Consider the following 17,128-nt stretch of genomic DNA (forward strand, 5'->3'; position numbering starts at 1 on the left):
TTTACAGCCGATGTATCCTGGTCACCCTGGGGAAATTGGGCCTCGTGTAGTCATAGCTGCCAAGAGGAAGGAGCCGAATTGATTCCGGTCCGAAGGCGAACTCGAGTTTGCAGCAGTGTGGTGCCCTCTTCCCATCCACCGGTTGAACCTTGCCCTGGAAGTGAGACAGAAATCGGCCCATGTGATTTCCTACCTGCCTGTCCTAGTGAGTTCCAGCAAATTAACTGATTAATCACGGGAACTATCCCACGGTGCAGGGGTACCCGGGGAAGGGCCCCGCGGTGCAGGGACACCAGGGGAAGGGCCCCACGGAGCAGGGACACCAGGGGAAGGGCCCCATGGAGCAGGCATACCAGGGGAAGGGCCCCACGGAGCAGGGATACCAGGGGAAGGGCCCCACGGTGCAGGGACATCCAGGGGAAGGGCCCCACGGTGCAGGGATACAGGGGAAGGGCCCCACGGTGCAGGGACACCAGGGGAAGGGCCCCACGGTGCAGGGAGATCCAGGGGAAGGGCCCCACGGTGCAGAGATACCAGGGGAAGGGCCCCACGGAGCAGGCATACCAGGGGAAGGGCCCCACGGAGCAGGGATACCAGGGGAAGGGCCCCACGGCACAGGGACACCAGGGGAAGGGCCCCACGGCACAGGGCCACCAGGGGATGTAGTGTGGGTCTGTCTTTCTCCCTGGTTTGGGGAAATTCTGCTGTTTAGTTGAAAATCTTCCTGGAGGAGAAAACTTGCTGTTGGTGGCTTGCCTCGGGTCCCTGGTGTTTTGGGAAGTTGTTCTGACTTCAACCTATCCAGAGAACTGCATTCTTCATTCAAAGGAGCCAAGTCCTGTATCACGTGAGCACTAGTCTTTGCTGTGTTAAACCTGGGAAAAGGGTTTTTTGTCTGTGGGATTGGTTTGATCGGATCATATCAGACATATTTGTCAAGGGTTATACGTTATTTTGGTTGTTCTGTTTCTTGTTTTAATTGATAAAAGTTCTTGCTAATTTTCTCACTATACATATTAACTATATTCTTAAATAAACTTTGTTTGATAAAAGCTCCCTAGTGGGTCACTTGAATCACACCTGAAACATCTCATGCTTATCCTAGCCAAATTCAAGAGGCAAAACCTATGAACCAGGCGGGCATCATAAAACACTTTGGAGTTTCTGACCTGAACCATAACACTGCTCTGTCCAAGACTGCAACAAACTACAAAGCGTTGTGAATGTAGCCCAGTCCATCACTCAAACCAGCCTCCCATCCATTGACTCTGTCTACACTTCCCACTGCCTCGGCAAAGCAGCAGCATAATTAAGGACCCCCACGCACCCCGGAAATTCTCTCTTCCACCTTCTTCCGTCGGGAAAAAGATACAAAAGTCTGAGGTCACGCACCGACCGACTCAAGAACAGCTTCTTCCCTGCTGCTGTCAGACTTTTGAATGGACCGACCTCGCACTGAGTTGATCTTTCTCTGCACCCGAGCTATGACTGTAACACTACACTCTGCACTCTTTCCTTCTCTATGAACGGTATGCTTTGTCTGTATAGCACGCAAGAAACAATACTTTTCACTGTTTGTTCATACACGTGACAATAATAAATCAAATGAAATAAGTCTGCGGGAACTGATGGCCTGCACCGTGGGGTATTAAAGGAGGTGGCAGCAGAGATAGTGGATGCATTGGTTGTGATGTTTCACAATTACTTGGATTCCGGTAAGGTCCGGCTGAATTCGAAACACCTTAATGCGATGCCCCTATTCAAAAAAGGAGAGAGGCAAAAAGTGGGAAACTATAGGCCAGTTAGCTTGACCTCTGTGGTGGGGAGGTTGCTGGAATCAATCAATAAGGAGGAGGTGACTGAGCATTCGGAAAGACAATGGTAGGTTATGAAGGGGAAGCCATGCTTGATCAACTTGCTTGAGTTCTTTGAGGACATGACCAGCAAGGTGGATAGTGGGGAACCTGTGGATGTGGTATATCTAGAATTCCAGAAGGTGTTTGACAAAGTGCTGCATAAAAGACTGATCCAGAAGGTGAGATCATAGGGGATTGGGGGTAGAGTACAAGATTGGATTGAGGATTGGCTGACTGACAGAAGCAAAGGGTCACGATAAATGGGTCCTTCTCTGGCTGGCGAAATGTGACTAGCGGGGTGCCGCAGAGGTCAGTCCTCGGACCTCAACTGATTACAATTTCTATAAATGATCTGCAAGCAGGGGCAGAGTGTAACATAGCAAAATTTGCGGATGATGCAGTGAAAAGGATACAAAGATTCCCCAGCCGGATATAGATAGGCGAGGAGAATGGGCCAAAACCCGGCAGATGGAGTTTAATGTGGATAAGTGTGAGGTTGTCCATTTTGGTAGAAAAAATAGAAAGGTGAATGATTACCTCAATGGAAAGCAGATTCGAAATGCATCGGGGCAGAAGGACCTGGGTGTCGCTGTTCATATATCAGAGAAAGTCAGTACGCAGGTGCAGCATGTAATAATAAAGGCCAATGGGATGTTGGCATTTATTGCAAAAGGACTGGAGTATAAAAGTAGATGCGTGTTGTTGCAATTGTACAGGGTGTTGGTGAGACCACATCTGGAGTATTGTGTCCAGTTGTGGTCTCTTTATTTGAGGAAGGGTGGGGTGGCGTTGGAGGCGGTCCAGAGCAGGTTCACCAGACTGATCCCGGGAATGAAAGGGTTGACGTACGAGGAGAGATTAAACAGTCTGGGTTTGTACTCGCTGGAGTTTAGAAGAATGAGAGGGGGTCTGATCGGGATATATAAAATACTAAAAGGGATTGATAAAGCAAATGTGGACCAAATGTTTCCCCTTGTGGGGCAATCTGGAACAAGAGGTCACAGGGTGTAGGTTGAGAGGCGTTAGATTGAAAACTGAGATGAGGAGGAGGAACTACTTCTCGCAGAGGGTGGTGAATTTGTGGAACTCGCTGCCCCAGAGCGCGGGGGAGTCTGAATCATTGAATGGTTTCAAGAAGGAAATAAATATATTTCTAATAAAAAAAAGGGAAAGAGGGATATGGGGAACAGGGGGGAGGTGGATTTGTGACCAGGGAGAGGTCAGCCATGATCTGTTTGAATGGCGGAGCAGGCACGAAGGGCTGGATTTGCTGGTTTCGGCTCTTAATTTCTATGTTCCTATTGTGTTCTGCTGAATATTGGGTTTTGTACAAATGTTGGAGTTTGGGCTTTGTACAGATGTTGAGCTCTGTGTTTTTGTACAGATGTTGGGCTCTGTGTCACATCCAGATGTTGAGCTCTGGGCTCAGTGTTTCTGTACAGATGTTGCAGAGAGTTTGGCTGTAGATTCTATTGTCTATTCATTGAGTTGCTCTAACCTGCCCTTGTATTTGACAGCCCATGGATCCTGGTCACCGTGGGGACGTTGGGCCTCGTGTGGTCAAACCTGTCAAGAGAGAGAACCCGAATTGATTCCGGTCCGAAGGCGAACTCGACTTTGCAACAACCCAGCACCTTCTGTGCATCCACCTGGTGAACCTTGCCCTGGACGCAACACAGAATCCAGTCCATGTGACTTCCTACCATTCTGTTCCAGTGAGTTCCAGCAGATTTACTGATTAAACCTGAAAACTCTACCCACGGCGTAGGGACACCAGGAGAAGGAGCCCGCGGCATGGGGATGCCGGGGGGAAGGGTCCCATGGTGCAGGGACACCAGGGGAAGGGCCCCACGGAGCAGGGACACCAGGGGAAGGGCCTCACGGAGCAGGGACACCAGGGGACGGGTCCCACGGGGCAGGGACACCAGGGGAAGGGCCTCACGGAGCAGGGACACCAGGGGAAGGGTCCCACGGAGCAGGGACACCAGGGGAAGGGCCCCACGGTGCAGGGACACCAGGGGAAGGGGCCCATGGCGCAGGGGATGATTTGTTCTCCATCAGTGAATGATTTGGGTCCAGGTTGCTCTCTCACTCTCTGTCTAGTTGCAGTTGCATTGCTGGGTGGCTCAGTGTGTGCTGTTGCATTGCTGGGTGGCTCAGTGTGTGCGCTGTTGCATTGCTGGATGGCTCAGTGTGTGCGCTGTTGCATTGCTGGATGGCTCAGTGTGTGCGCTGCTGCATTGCTGGGTGGCTCAGTGTGTGTGCTGTTGCATTGCTGGGTGGCTCAGTGTGTGCGCTGTTGCATTGCTGGGTGGCTCAGTGTGTGCGCTGTTGCATTGCTGGGTGGCTCAGTGTGTGCGCTGTTGCATTGCTGGGTGGCTCAGTGTGTGCGCTGCTGCATTGCTGGGTGGCTCAGTGTGTGCGCTGTTGCGTTGCTGGGTGGCTCAGTGTGTGCGCTGCTGCATTGCTGGATGGCTCAGTGTGTGCGCTGCTGCATTGCTGGGTGGCTCAGTGTGCGCTGCTGCATTGCTGGGTGGCTCAGTGTGTGCTGTTGCATTGCTGGGTGGCTCAGTGTGTGCGCTGTTGCATTGCTGGGTGGCTCAGTGTGTGCGCTGCTGCATTGCTGGGTGGCTCAGTGTGCGCGCTGCTGCATTGCTGGGTGGCTCAGTGTGTGCTGTTGCATTGCTGGGTGGCTCAGTGTGTGCACTGTTGCATTGCTGGGTGGCTCAGTGTGTGCGCTGTTGCATTGCTGGATGGCTCAGTGTGCGCGCTGCTGCATTGCTGGGTGGCTCAGTGTGTGCGCTGTTGCATTGCTGGATGGCTCAGTGTGTGCGCTGTTGCATTGCTGGATGGCTCAGTGTGTGCGCTGCTGCATTGCTGGGTGGCTCAGTGTGTGCGCTGTTGCATTGCTGGGTGGCTCAGTGTGTGCGCTGCTGCATTGCTGGATGGCTCAGTGTGCGCTGTTGCATTGCTGGGTGGCTCAGTGTGTGCGCTGCTGCATTGCTGGGTGGCTCAGTGTGTGCGCTGTTGCATTGCTGGGTGGCTGATGAAGACTCCATTTGCTGCAATTTACTGTACTTGTTCAATTCATGCTCCTGTCCAGTTGATGGATCGTGGACGGCTTGGTCCGTGTGGACGGATTGTGCGCGTTCAGGCAGGAATATCTCATGTCAGCCAGTTGTGGGACAGCAGAGGAGAACACGAAGGTGCGTGGGTCGCCAACCGGCTGGAAAGCCGTGCCCAGGATCGATTGTGGATGTTCACTCCTGTTATAACAATGACAACTGTTGGTGTGAGTACGGGTGTTAGTCTAAAACATTCATCAGTGAAGGGATTGGCTCCTTGTGTGTGGCATCAAGGAGCTCCAGCGAAACTGGGGTCAATGGGAATCGGGGCAAACTTTCCCCCGTTTGGAGTCATACCTGGTACTCAGGGAGATGGTTGTGGTTGTGGAGGGTCAGTCATCTCAGCCCCAGGACATCTCTGCAGGAGCCCCTCAGGGTCAGTGTCCTCGGCCCAACAATCTTCACCTGCTCATCAATGACCTTCCCTCCATCATAAGGTCAGAGTGGGGATGTTCGCTGCTGACTGCACAGTGTCCAGCACCATTCGCCACTCCTCAGATACTGAAGCAGCCCGTGTCCAAACGCAGCGAGACCGGGACAATATCCAGGCTCGGGCTGACAAGTGGTGAGTAACATTCACCCCACACAAGGGCCAGGCAATGACCATCTCCAACAAGAGAGGATCCAACCATCTCCCCTTGACATTCAATGGCATTCCCATCGCTGAATCCCTTCCGTCACTATCAACATCCTGGAGTTTACATTGACCAGAAACTGAACTGAACTCGCCACAGAAACACAGTGGCTACAGGAGCAGGTCAGAGGCTGGGAATCCTGCAGAGAGTAACTCACCTCCTGACTCCCCAAAGCCTGTCCACCATCTACAAAACAAGTCAGGAGTGTGAGGGAACACTCCCCACTTGCCTGGATGGGGGCAGCTCCAACAACACTCAAGAAGCTCAACACCATCCAGGACAAAGCAGCCCCGCTCGATTGGTACCACATCCACAAACACTCACTCCCTACACCACCGACGCTCAGTAGCAGCAGTGTGGACAAGATGCACTGCAGCAATTCACCAAAGATCCTTAGACAACACCTTCCAAACCCACGATCACTTCCATCTAGAAGGACAAGGGCAGCAGATACGTGGGAACACCACCACCTGCAAGTTCCCCTCCAAGCCACTCGCCATCCCGACTGGGAAATATATCACCGTTCCTTCGCAGTCGCTGGGTCAAAATCCTGGAATTCCCTCCCTAACGGCATTGTGGGTCAACCCACAGCACGGGGACTGCAGCGATTCAGGAGGCAGCTCACCACCACCTTCTCAAGGGGCAACCAGGGATGGGCAATAAATGCTGGGCCCAGCCAGCGACGCCCGTGTCCCATCTATGTGTATCTGTGTGTGTGTGTGTGGGTGTGCGAGTGTGTGTATGTCTGTCTGTGAGTGAGTGTGTGCATGCGTTGGTGTGTGTACGTGTGAGTGTGTATCTGTGTGTGTGTGGGTGTGCGAGTGTGTGTCTGTGAGTGAGTGTGTGCATGCGTTGGTGTGTGTACGTGTGAGTGTGTATCTGTGTGTGTGTGGGTGTGCGAGTGTGTGTCTGTGAGTGAGTGTGTGCATGCGTTGGTGTGTGTACGTGTGAGTGTGTATCTGTGTGTGTGTGGGTGTGCGAGTGTGTGTATGTCTGTGAGTGAGTGTGTGCATGCGTTGGTGTGTGTACGTGTGTGTGTATCTGTGTGTGTGTGGGTGTGCGAGTGTGTGTCTGTCTGTGAGTGAGTGTGTGCATGCGTTGGTGTGTGTACGTGTGTGTATCTGTGTGTGTGAGACGGGAGTGGATTCTGATTTGGGGATAGGACTGTGTGGCTTGGGTCTGTCCCCGGTTGTGTCAGTGGGATTGTGCTTGGATTGGGAATGGACAGGGTGACGATGATTAACCTCCAGCAAATCTTCCTCTTACTCACAGATGGGAAAGGGATTTGGTCGGTCTGGAATTCCTGGAGTTTGTGTCACCCTCCCTGTGGAGCCCTGAGCTTTCGAAAGCGGACCCGAACCTGTGAACCGAACTTCCCTGATTACCCGTGAGGCTCAAGCGCTCAATCTCTCTAACAGCGCTGTGATCAAGATTAATATGGCCCCATGGGGAAGGTCCTGTCATTAACTTGGAGCTCCGAGGACACACGGTGCAGGGACACCAGGGGAAGGGCCCCACGGTGCAGGGACACCAGGGGAAGGGCCCCACGGTGCAGGGACACCAGGGGAAGGGCCCCACGGTGCAGGGACACCAGGGGAGGGGCCCCACGGTGCAGAGACAACAGGGGAAGGGCCCCACGGTGCAGGGACACCAGGGGAAGGGCCCCACGGTGCAGGGACACCGGAGGACGGGCCTCATGGTGCAGAGACAAAAGGGAAAGTGTGCCAGAGAGCAGGGAAAACAGGGGAAGGGCCCCACAGTGCAGGGACAACAGGGGAAGGGCCCCACAGTGCAGGAACACCAGGGGAAGGGCTTCTCGGTGCGGGGACACCGGGGGAAGGGCCCCACAATGCAGGGACACCAGGAGAAGGGCCCCACGGTGCAGGGACACCAGGGGAAGGGCCCCACGGTGCAGGGACACCAGGGGAAGGGCCCCACGGTGCAGGGACTCCAGGGGAAGGGCCCCACGGTGCAGGGACACCAGGGGAAGGGCCCCACGGTGCAGGGACACCAGGGGAAGGGCCCCACGGTGCAGGGACACCAGGGGAAGGGCCCCACGGTGCAGGGACACCAGGGGAAGGGCCCCACGGTGCAGGGACACCAGGGGAAGGGCCCCACGGTGCAGGGACACCAGGGGAAGGGCCCCACGGTGCAGGGACACCAGGGGAAGGGCCCCACGGTGCAGGGACACCATGGGAAGGGCCTCACGGCACAGGGACACCAGGGGAAGGGCCCCACGGTGCAGGGACACCATGGGAAGGGCCTCATGGTGCGGGAATATTTGGGGAGGTCGGTGCGTTCTACAACATATTTCGGGATTCAGTATTCTGGGATCTGGTTGCTATGGGTTGTCCTTCATGAATTACTGGATTCACTGTGTTGTAGAAAGGAGAGTGGAGTGAACAAGAAAGTCCCAATATTTTTCTGGGGGAATCCTATCTTCGACTGTGAGGAGCTATACGGTGAGCGGAAGGTACTTGAGGACATATTGCCATGTCTTAATGTTCCAGAGTGCAACTGACAGAGGTGAGAGACTTCATCACATCACCAAATAACCCCACACACACTGACTCTCACTGGGGTACGGGTTCCACACACACTGACTCTCACTGGGGTACGGGTCCCACACACACAGACTCTCACTGGGGTACGGGTTCCACACACACTGACTCTCACTGGGATACAGGTCCCACACACACTGACTCTCACTGGGGTACGGGTCCCACACACACTGACTCTCACTGGGGTATGGGTTCCACACACACTGACTCTCACTGGGGTACGGGTCCCACACACACTGACTCTCACTGGGGTACGGGTTCCACACACACTGACTCTCACTGGGATACAGGTCCCACACACACTGACTCTCACTGGGGTACGGGTCCCACACACACTGACTCTCACTGGGGTACGGGTTACACACACACTGACTCTCACTGGGGTACGGGTCCCACACACACTGACTCTCACTGGGGTACGGGTCCCACACACACTGACTCTCACTGGGGTACGGGTTACACACACACTGACTCTCACTGGGGTACGGGTTCCACACACACTGACTCTCACTGGGGTACGGGTCCCACACACACTGACTCTCACTGGGGTACGGGTTCCACACACACTGACTCTCACTGGGGTACGGGTTCCACACACACTGACTCTCACTGGGGTACGGGTCCCACACACACTGACTCTCACTGGGGTACGGGTTCCACACACACTGACTCTCACTGGGGTACGGGTCCCACACACACTGACTCTCACTGGGGTACGGGTCCCACACACACTGACTCTCACTGGGATACAGGTCCCACACACACTGACTCTCACTGGGGTACGGGTTCCACACACACTGACTCTCACTGGGATACAGGTCCCACACACACTGACTCTCACTGGGATACGGGTCCCACACACACTGACTCTCACTGGGGTACGGGTCCCACACACACTGACTCTCACTGGGGTACGGGTCCCACACACACTGACTCTCACTGGGATACGGGTCCCACACACACTGACTCTCACTGGGGTACGGGTCCCACACACACTGACTCTCACTGGGGTACGGGTCCCACACACACTGACTCTCACTGGGATACGGGTCCCACACACACTGACTCTCACTGGGGTACGGGTCCCACACACACTGACTCTCACTGGGGTACGGGTCCCACACACACTGACTCTCACTGGGGTACGGGTCCCACACACACTGACTCTCACTGGGATACGGGTCCCACACACACTGACTCTCACTGGGGTACGGGTCCCACACACACTGACTCTCACTGGGGTACGGATCCCACACACACTGACTCTCACTGGGGTACGGGTCCCACACACACTGATTCTCACTGGGGTATGGTCCCACACACACTGACTCTCACTGGGGTACGGGTCCCACACACACTGACTCTCACTGGGGTATGGTCCCACACACACTGACTCTCACTGGGGTACGGGTCCCACACACACTGACTCTCACTGGGGTACGGGTCCCACACACACTGACTCTCACTGGGGTACGGGTTCCACACACACTGACTCTCCCTGGGGTACGGGTCCCACACACACTGACTCTCACTGGGGTACGGGTCCCACACACACTGACTCTCACTGGGGTACGGGTCCCACACACACTGACTTTCACTGGGGTACGGGTCCCTCACACACTGACTCTCACTGGGGTACGGGTCCCACACACACTGACTCTCACTGGGGTACGGGTCCCACACACACTGACTCTCACTGGGGTACGGGTCCCACACACACTGACTCTCACTGGGGTACGGGTTCCACACACACTGACTCTCACTGGGGTACGGGTTCCACACACTGACTCTCACTGGGGTACGGGTCCCACACACGCTGACTCTCACTGGGGTACGGGTCCCACACACACTGACTCTCACTGTGGTACGGGTTCCACACACACTGACTCTCACTGGGGTACGGGTTCCACACACACTGACTCTCACTGGGGTACGGGTTCCACACACACTGACTCTCACTGGGGTACGGGTCCCACACACACTGACTCTCACTGGGGTACGGGTCCCACACACACTGACTCTCACTGGGGTACGGGTTCCACACACACTGACTCTCACTGGGGTACGGGTCCCACACACACTGACTCTCACTGGGGTACGGGTTCCACACACACTGACTCTCACTGGGGTACGGGTCCCACACACACTGACTCTCACTGGGATACGGGTCCCACACACACTGACTCTCACTGGGGTACGGGTTCCACACACACTGACTCTCACTGGGGTACGGGTCCCACACACACTGACTCTCACTGGGGTACGGGTCCCACACACACTGACTCTCACTGGGGTACGGGTCCCACACACACTGACTCTCACTGGGGTACGGGTCCAACACACACTGACTCTCACTGGGGTACGGGTCCCACACACACTGACTCTCGCTGGGATACGGGTCCCACACACACTGACTCTCACTGGGTTACGGGTCCCACACACTGACTCTCACTGGGGTACGGGACCCACACACACTGACTCTCACTGGGGTACGGGTCCCACACACACTGACTCTCACTGGGGTATGGGTCCCACACACACTGACTCTCACTAGGGTAGTGGTCCCACACACACTGACTCTCACTGGGGGACAGGTTCCACACACACTGACCCTCACTGGGGTACGGGTCCCACACACACTGACTCTCACTGGGGTACGGGTCCCACACACACTGACTCTCACTGGGGTAGTGGTCCCACACACACTGACTCTCACTGGGGTACGGGTCCCACACACACTGACTCTCACTGGGGTACGGGTCCCACACACACTGACTCTCACTGGGGTACGGGTCTCACACACACTGACTCTCACTGGGGTACGGGTTCCACACACACTGTCTCTCACTGGGGTACGGGTCCCACAGACACTGACTCTCACTGGGGTACGGGTTCCACACACACTGACTCTCACTGGGGTACGGGTTCCACACACACTGACTCTCACTGTGGTACGGGTCCCACACACACTGACTCTCACTGGGGTACGGGTCCCACACACACTGACTCTCACTGGGGTACGGGTTCCACACACACTGACTCTCACTGGGGTACGGGTCCCACACACACTGACTCTCACTGGGGTACGGGTTCCACACACACTGACTCTCACTGGGGTACGGGTCCCACACACACTGACTCTCACTGGGGTACGGGTTCAACACACACTGACTCTCACTGGGGTACGGGTCCCACACACACTGACTCTCACTGGGGTACGGGTTCCACACACACTGACTCTCACTGGGGTACGGGTTCCACACACACTGACTCTCACTGGGGTGCGGGTCCCACACACACTGACCCTCACTGGGGTATGGGTTCCACACACACTGACTCTCACTGGGGTACGGGTCCCACTCACACTGACTCTCACTGGGGTACGGATCCCACACACACTGACTCTCACTGGGGTACGGGTCCCACACACACTGATTCTCACTGGGGCATGGTCCCACACACACTGACTCTCACTGGGGCACGGGTCCCACACACACTGACTCTCACTGGGGTATGGTCCCACACACACTGACTCTCACTGGGGTACGGGTCCCACACACACTGACTCTCACTGGGGTACGGGTCCCACACACACTGACTCTCACTGGGGTACGGGTTCCACACACACTGACTCTCCCTGGGGTACGGGTCCCACACACACTGACTCTCACTGGGGTGCGGGTCCCACACACACTGACTCTCACTGGGGTCCGGGTTCCACACACACTGACTCTCACTGGGGTACGGGTCCCACACACACTGACTCTCACTGGGATACGGGTCCCACACACACTGACTCTCACTGGGGTACGGGTCCCACACACACTGACTCTCACTGGGGTACGGGTCCCACACACACTGACTCTCACTGGGGTACGGGTCCCACACACACTGACTCTCACTGGGGTACGGGTCCCACACACGCTGACTCTCACTGGGGTACGGGTCCAACACACACTGACTCTCACTGGGGTACGGGACCCACACACACTGACTCTCACTGGGGTACGGGTCCCACACACACTGACTCTCACTGGGGTATGGGTCCCACACACACTGACTCTCACTGGGGTACGGGTCCCACACACACTGACTCTCACTGGGGTACGGGTCCCACACACACTGACTCTCACTGGGGTACGGGTCCCACACACACTGACTCTCACTGGGATACGGGTCCCACACACACTGACTCTCACTGGGGTACGGGTCCCACACACACTGACTCTCACTGGGGTATGGGTCCCACACACACTGACTCTCACTGGGGTACAGGTCCCACACACACTGACTCTCACTGGGGTACAGGTCCCACACACACTGACTCTCACTGGGGTACGGGTCCCACACACACTGACTCTCACGGGGGTACGGGTTCCACACACACTGGCTCTCACTGGGGTACGGGACCCACACACACTGACTCTCACTGGGGTACGGGTCCCACACACACTGACTCTCACTGGGGTACGGGTCCCACATACAATGTCTCTCACTGGGGTACGGGTCCCACACACACTGGCTCTCACTGGGATACGGGTCCCACACACACTGACTCTCACTGGGGTACGGGTCCCACATACAATGTCTCTCACTGGGGTGCGGGTCCCACACACACTGACTCTCACTGGGGCACGGGTTCCACACACACTGACTCTCACTGGGGTACGGGTTCCACACACACTGACTCTCACTGGGGTACGGGTTCCACACACACTGACTCTCACTGGGGTGCGGGTCCCACACACACTGACCCTCACTGGGGTATGGGTTCCACACACACTGACTCTCACTGGGGTACGGGTCCCACTCACACTGACTCTCACTGGGGTACGGGTCCCACATACAATGTCTCTCACTGGGGTACGGGTCCCTCACACGCACTGACTCTCACTGGGGTACGGGTCCCACACACACTGACTCTCACTGGGGGACAGGTTCCACACACACTGACCCTCACTGGGGTACGGGTCCCACACACACTGACTCTCACTGGGGTACGGGTCCCACACACACTGACTCTCACTGGGGTACGGGTCCCACACACACTGACTCTCACTGGGGTACGGGTCTCACACACACTGACTCTCACTGGGGTACGGGTTCCACACACACTGACTCTCACTGGGGGACAGGTTCCACACACACTGACCCTCACTGGGGTACGGGTCCCACACACACTGACTCTCACTGGGGTACGGGTCCCACACACACTGACTCTCACTGGGGTACGGGTCCCACACACACTGACTCTCACTGGGGTACGGGTCTCACACACACTGACTCTCACTGGGGTACGGGTTCCACACACACTGTCTCTCACTGGGGTACGGGTCCCACAGACACTGACTCTCACTGGGGTACGGGTTCCACACACACTGACTCTCACTGGGGTACGGGTCCCACACACACTGACTCTCACTGGGGTACGGGTTCCACACACACTGACTCTCACTGGGGTACGGGTTCCACACACACTGACTCTCACTGGGGTGCGGGTCCCACACACACTGACCCTCACTGGGGTATGGGTTCCACACACACTGACTCTCACTGGGGTACGGGTCCCACTCACACTGACTCTCACTGGGGTACGGATCCCACACACACTGACTCTCACTGGGGTACGGGTCCCACACACACTGATTCTCACTGGGGTATGGTCCCACACACACTGACTCTCACTGGGGTACGGGTTCCACACACACTGACTCTCACTGGGGTACGGGTCCCACACACACTGACTCTCACTGGGGTACGGGTCCCACACACACTGACTCTCACTGGGGTACGGGTTCCACACACACTGACTCTCACTGGGGTACGGGTCCCACACACACTGACTCTCACTGGGGTACGGGTCCCACACACACTGACTCTCACTGGGGTACGGGTCCCACACACACTGACTCTCACTGGGGTACGGGTCCCACACACACTGACTCTCACTGGGGTACGGGTCCCTCACACACTGACTCTCACTGGGATACGGGTCCCACACACACTGACTCTCACTGGGGTACGGGTCCCACACACACACTGACTCTCACTGGGGTACGGGTCCCACACACACTGACTCTCACTGGGGTACGGGTCCCACACACACTGACTCTCACTGGGGTACGGGTCCCACACACACTGACTCTCACTGGGGTACGGGTCCCACACACACTGACTCTCACTGGGGTACGGGTTCCACACACACTGACTCTCACTGGGGTACGGGTTCCACACCCTGACTCTCACTGGGGTACGGGTCCCACACACGCTGACTCTCACTGGGGTACGGGTCCCACACACACTGACTCTCACTGGGGTACGGGTCCCACACACACTGACTCTCACTGGGGTACGGGTTCCACACACACTGACTCTCACTGGGGTACGGGTCCCACACACACTGACTCTCACTGGGATACGGGTCCCACACACACTGACTCTCACTGGGGTACGGGTCCCACACACACTGACTCTCACTCGGGTACGGGTTACACACACATTAGGGCTTTATCGGTGTTGATTCCGAGGGGTTGTGTTGGTTTGTTATTAATGAAGATTTTTTTATTCACAGGACGATGCTGTGAATGAAAACTGGATTTTGGATCTTGTTCATCCACCTGTCAGGATCGATGGATTTACATTCTGATTAGACTCTGCAATCGGCAATCTTAACGTGTCCCAACTCATCAGAGTCTGCCTGTTTCTCTCTCTATCTGCCTGTTTCTCTCTATGTCTCTCACTCTCTATCTCTCGTTCTCCCTGTTACTCATTGTTGATTGATATGAACTCACAATAAAACAGCTGACTGCAACCTGAATCTTTGTGAAATCTTTGGTTTATTTTCTGTTCCAGTAACACACACATCGTCCGCCACCCTCAGCTGTCTGCTCACCTTTACTGTCAATCCCCAAATACCCTCATACCCCGGGGCCCTTCCCCTGGTGTCCCCGCACCGTGGGGCCCTTCCCCTGGTGTCCCCGCACCGTGGGGCCCTTCCCCTGGTGTCCCCGCACCGTGGGGCCCTTCCCTGGTGTCCACGCACCGTGGGGCCCTTCCCCTGGTGTCCACGCACCGTGGGGCCCTTCCCCTGGTGTCCCCACACCGTCGGGCCTTTTCCCTCGTGTCCCTGCACCGTGGGGCCCTTCCCTGGTGTCCCTGCACCATGGGGCCCTTCCCCTGGTGTCCCTGCACTGTGGGGCCCTTCCCTGGTGTCCCTGCACCATGGGGCCCTTCCCCTGGTGTCCCTGCACCGTGGGGCCCTTCCCTGGTGTCCCTGCACCATGGGGCCCTTCCCCTGGTGTCCCTGCACCATGGGGCCCTTCCCCTGGTGTCCCCGCACCATGGGGCCCTTCCCCTGGTGTCCCCGCACCGTGGGGCCCTTCCCCTGGTGTCCCCGCACCATGGGGCCCTTCCCCTGGTGTCCCCGCACCATGGGGCCCTTCCCCTGGTGTTCCCGCACCGTGGGGCCCTTCCCCTGGTGTCCCCGCACCGTGGGGCCCTTCCCCTGGTGTCCCCGCACCATGGGGCCCTTCCCCTGGTGTTCCCGCACCGTGGGGCCCTTCCCCTGGTGTCCCTGCACCGTGGGGCCCTTCCCTTGGTGTCCCTGCACCGTGGGGCCCTTCCCCTGGTGTCCCCGCACCATGGGGCCCTTCCCCTGGTGTCCCCGCACCGTGGGGCCCTTCCCCTGTTGTCCCTGCATCGTGGGGCCCTTCCCCTGGTGTCCCCGCACTGTGGGGCCCTTCCCCTGGTGTCCCTGCACCGTGGGGTCCTTCCCCTGGTGTCCCTGCACCATGGGGCCCTTCCCCTGGCATCCCTGCACCATGGGGCCTTTTCCCTGGTGTCCCTGCACCGTGGGGACCTTCACTGGTGTCCCTGCACCGAGGGGCCCTTCGCTGGTGCTGCTGTGCCATGGGGCCCTTCGCTGGTGTCCCTGCACCATGGGGCCCTTCCCCTGGTGTCCCTGCACGATGGGGCAATTCCACTGGTGTCTCTACACCGTGGGGCCATTCGCTGGTGTCCCTGCACCGTGCGGCACTTTCCCTGGTGTCACTGTACCTGGTGTCCCTGCACTGCAGGGTCCTCGCCCTAGCGTCTCATCACCTTGGGGCCCTCGCCCTCGGCTCTTAGCTCCAGTAGTGTGGGAGCCGGTTGGGCAGTCTTCCCCAGTGTGGGAGCCGATTGGATCATCTTACCCAGAGTGAGAGCTGGTTGGACAGTCTTACCCAGTGTGGAAGCCAGTTGGACAGTCTTACCCAGTGTGGGAGTTGGTTGGACAGTCTTTACCCAGCGTGAGAGCCGGTTGGGCAGTCTTACCCAGTGTGGAAGCCAGTTGGACAGTCTTACCCAGTGTGGGAGCTGGTTGGGCAGTCTTACCCAGCGTGAGAGCCGGTTGGGCAGTCTTACCCAGTGTGGAAGCCGGTTGGACAGTCCTTACCCAGTGTGAGAGCCAGTTGGACAGTCTTACCCAGTGTCGGAGCCAGTTGGGCAGTCTTACCCAATGTGAGAACCGGTTGGGCAGTCTTACCCAGTGTGAGAACCGGTTGGGCAGTCTTTTCCCAGTGTGGGAGCTGGTTGGGCAGTCTTACCCAGTGTGGGAGCCGGTTGTGCAGTCTTACCCAGTGTAGGAGCTGGTTGGGCAGTCTTACCCAGTGTGGGAGCCGGTTGTGCAGTCTTACCCAGAGTGGGAGCCGGTTGGGCAGTCTTACCCAGTGTGGGAGCCGGTTGGGCAGTCTTACCCAGTGTGGGAGCCGGTTGTGCAGTCTTACCCAATGTGGGAGCCGGTTGGGCAGTCTTTTCCCTTTGTGGGAGCTGTTTGGGCAGTCTTACCCAGTGTGGGAGCTGGTTGGGCAGTCTTACCCAGTGTGGGAGCTGGTTGGGCAGCCTTACCCAGTGTGGGAGCCGGTTGGGCAGTCTTACCCAGTGTGGGAGCTGGTTGGGCAGTCACAGTGGGT

The 17,128-nt window shown here is 57.1% G+C and overlaps 2 protein-coding genes across 3 annotated transcripts in view; both read left to right on the forward strand.

The window, feature by feature from the left end:
* Window positions 1–17,128, forward strand: part of LOC144506261 (properdin-like) — a 119,571-nt gene that overhangs the window by 36,028 nt on the left and 66,415 nt on the right. The gene's annotated exons all lie outside the window — the stretch shown is intronic.
* LOC144506107 (properdin-like) overlaps window positions 1–17,128 on the forward strand; it is an 89,324-nt gene that overhangs the window by 5,657 nt on the left and 66,539 nt on the right. Inside the window, exons 7-12 of the mRNA XM_078231922.1 lie at window positions 8–205; window positions 3,374–3,571; window positions 4,960–5,148; window positions 6,889–7,003; window positions 8,002–8,142; window positions 14,749–14,868. Coding sequence (XP_078088048.1) covers window positions 8–205; window positions 3,374–3,571; window positions 4,960–5,148; window positions 6,889–7,003; window positions 8,002–8,137 — 836 coding nt within the window. The 3' untranslated portion in view covers window positions 8,138–8,142; window positions 14,749–14,868. The remainder of the gene's footprint in view (window positions 1–7; window positions 206–3,373; window positions 3,572–4,959; window positions 5,149–6,888; window positions 7,004–8,001; window positions 8,143–14,748; window positions 14,869–17,128) is intronic.

This window comes from Mustelus asterias, chromosome 17 (assembly GCF_964213995.1).
Source record: "Mustelus asterias chromosome 17, sMusAst1.hap1.1, whole genome shotgun sequence".
In the NCBI taxonomy this organism is placed as follows: Eukaryota; Metazoa; Chordata; class Chondrichthyes; order Carcharhiniformes; family Triakidae; genus Mustelus; species Mustelus asterias.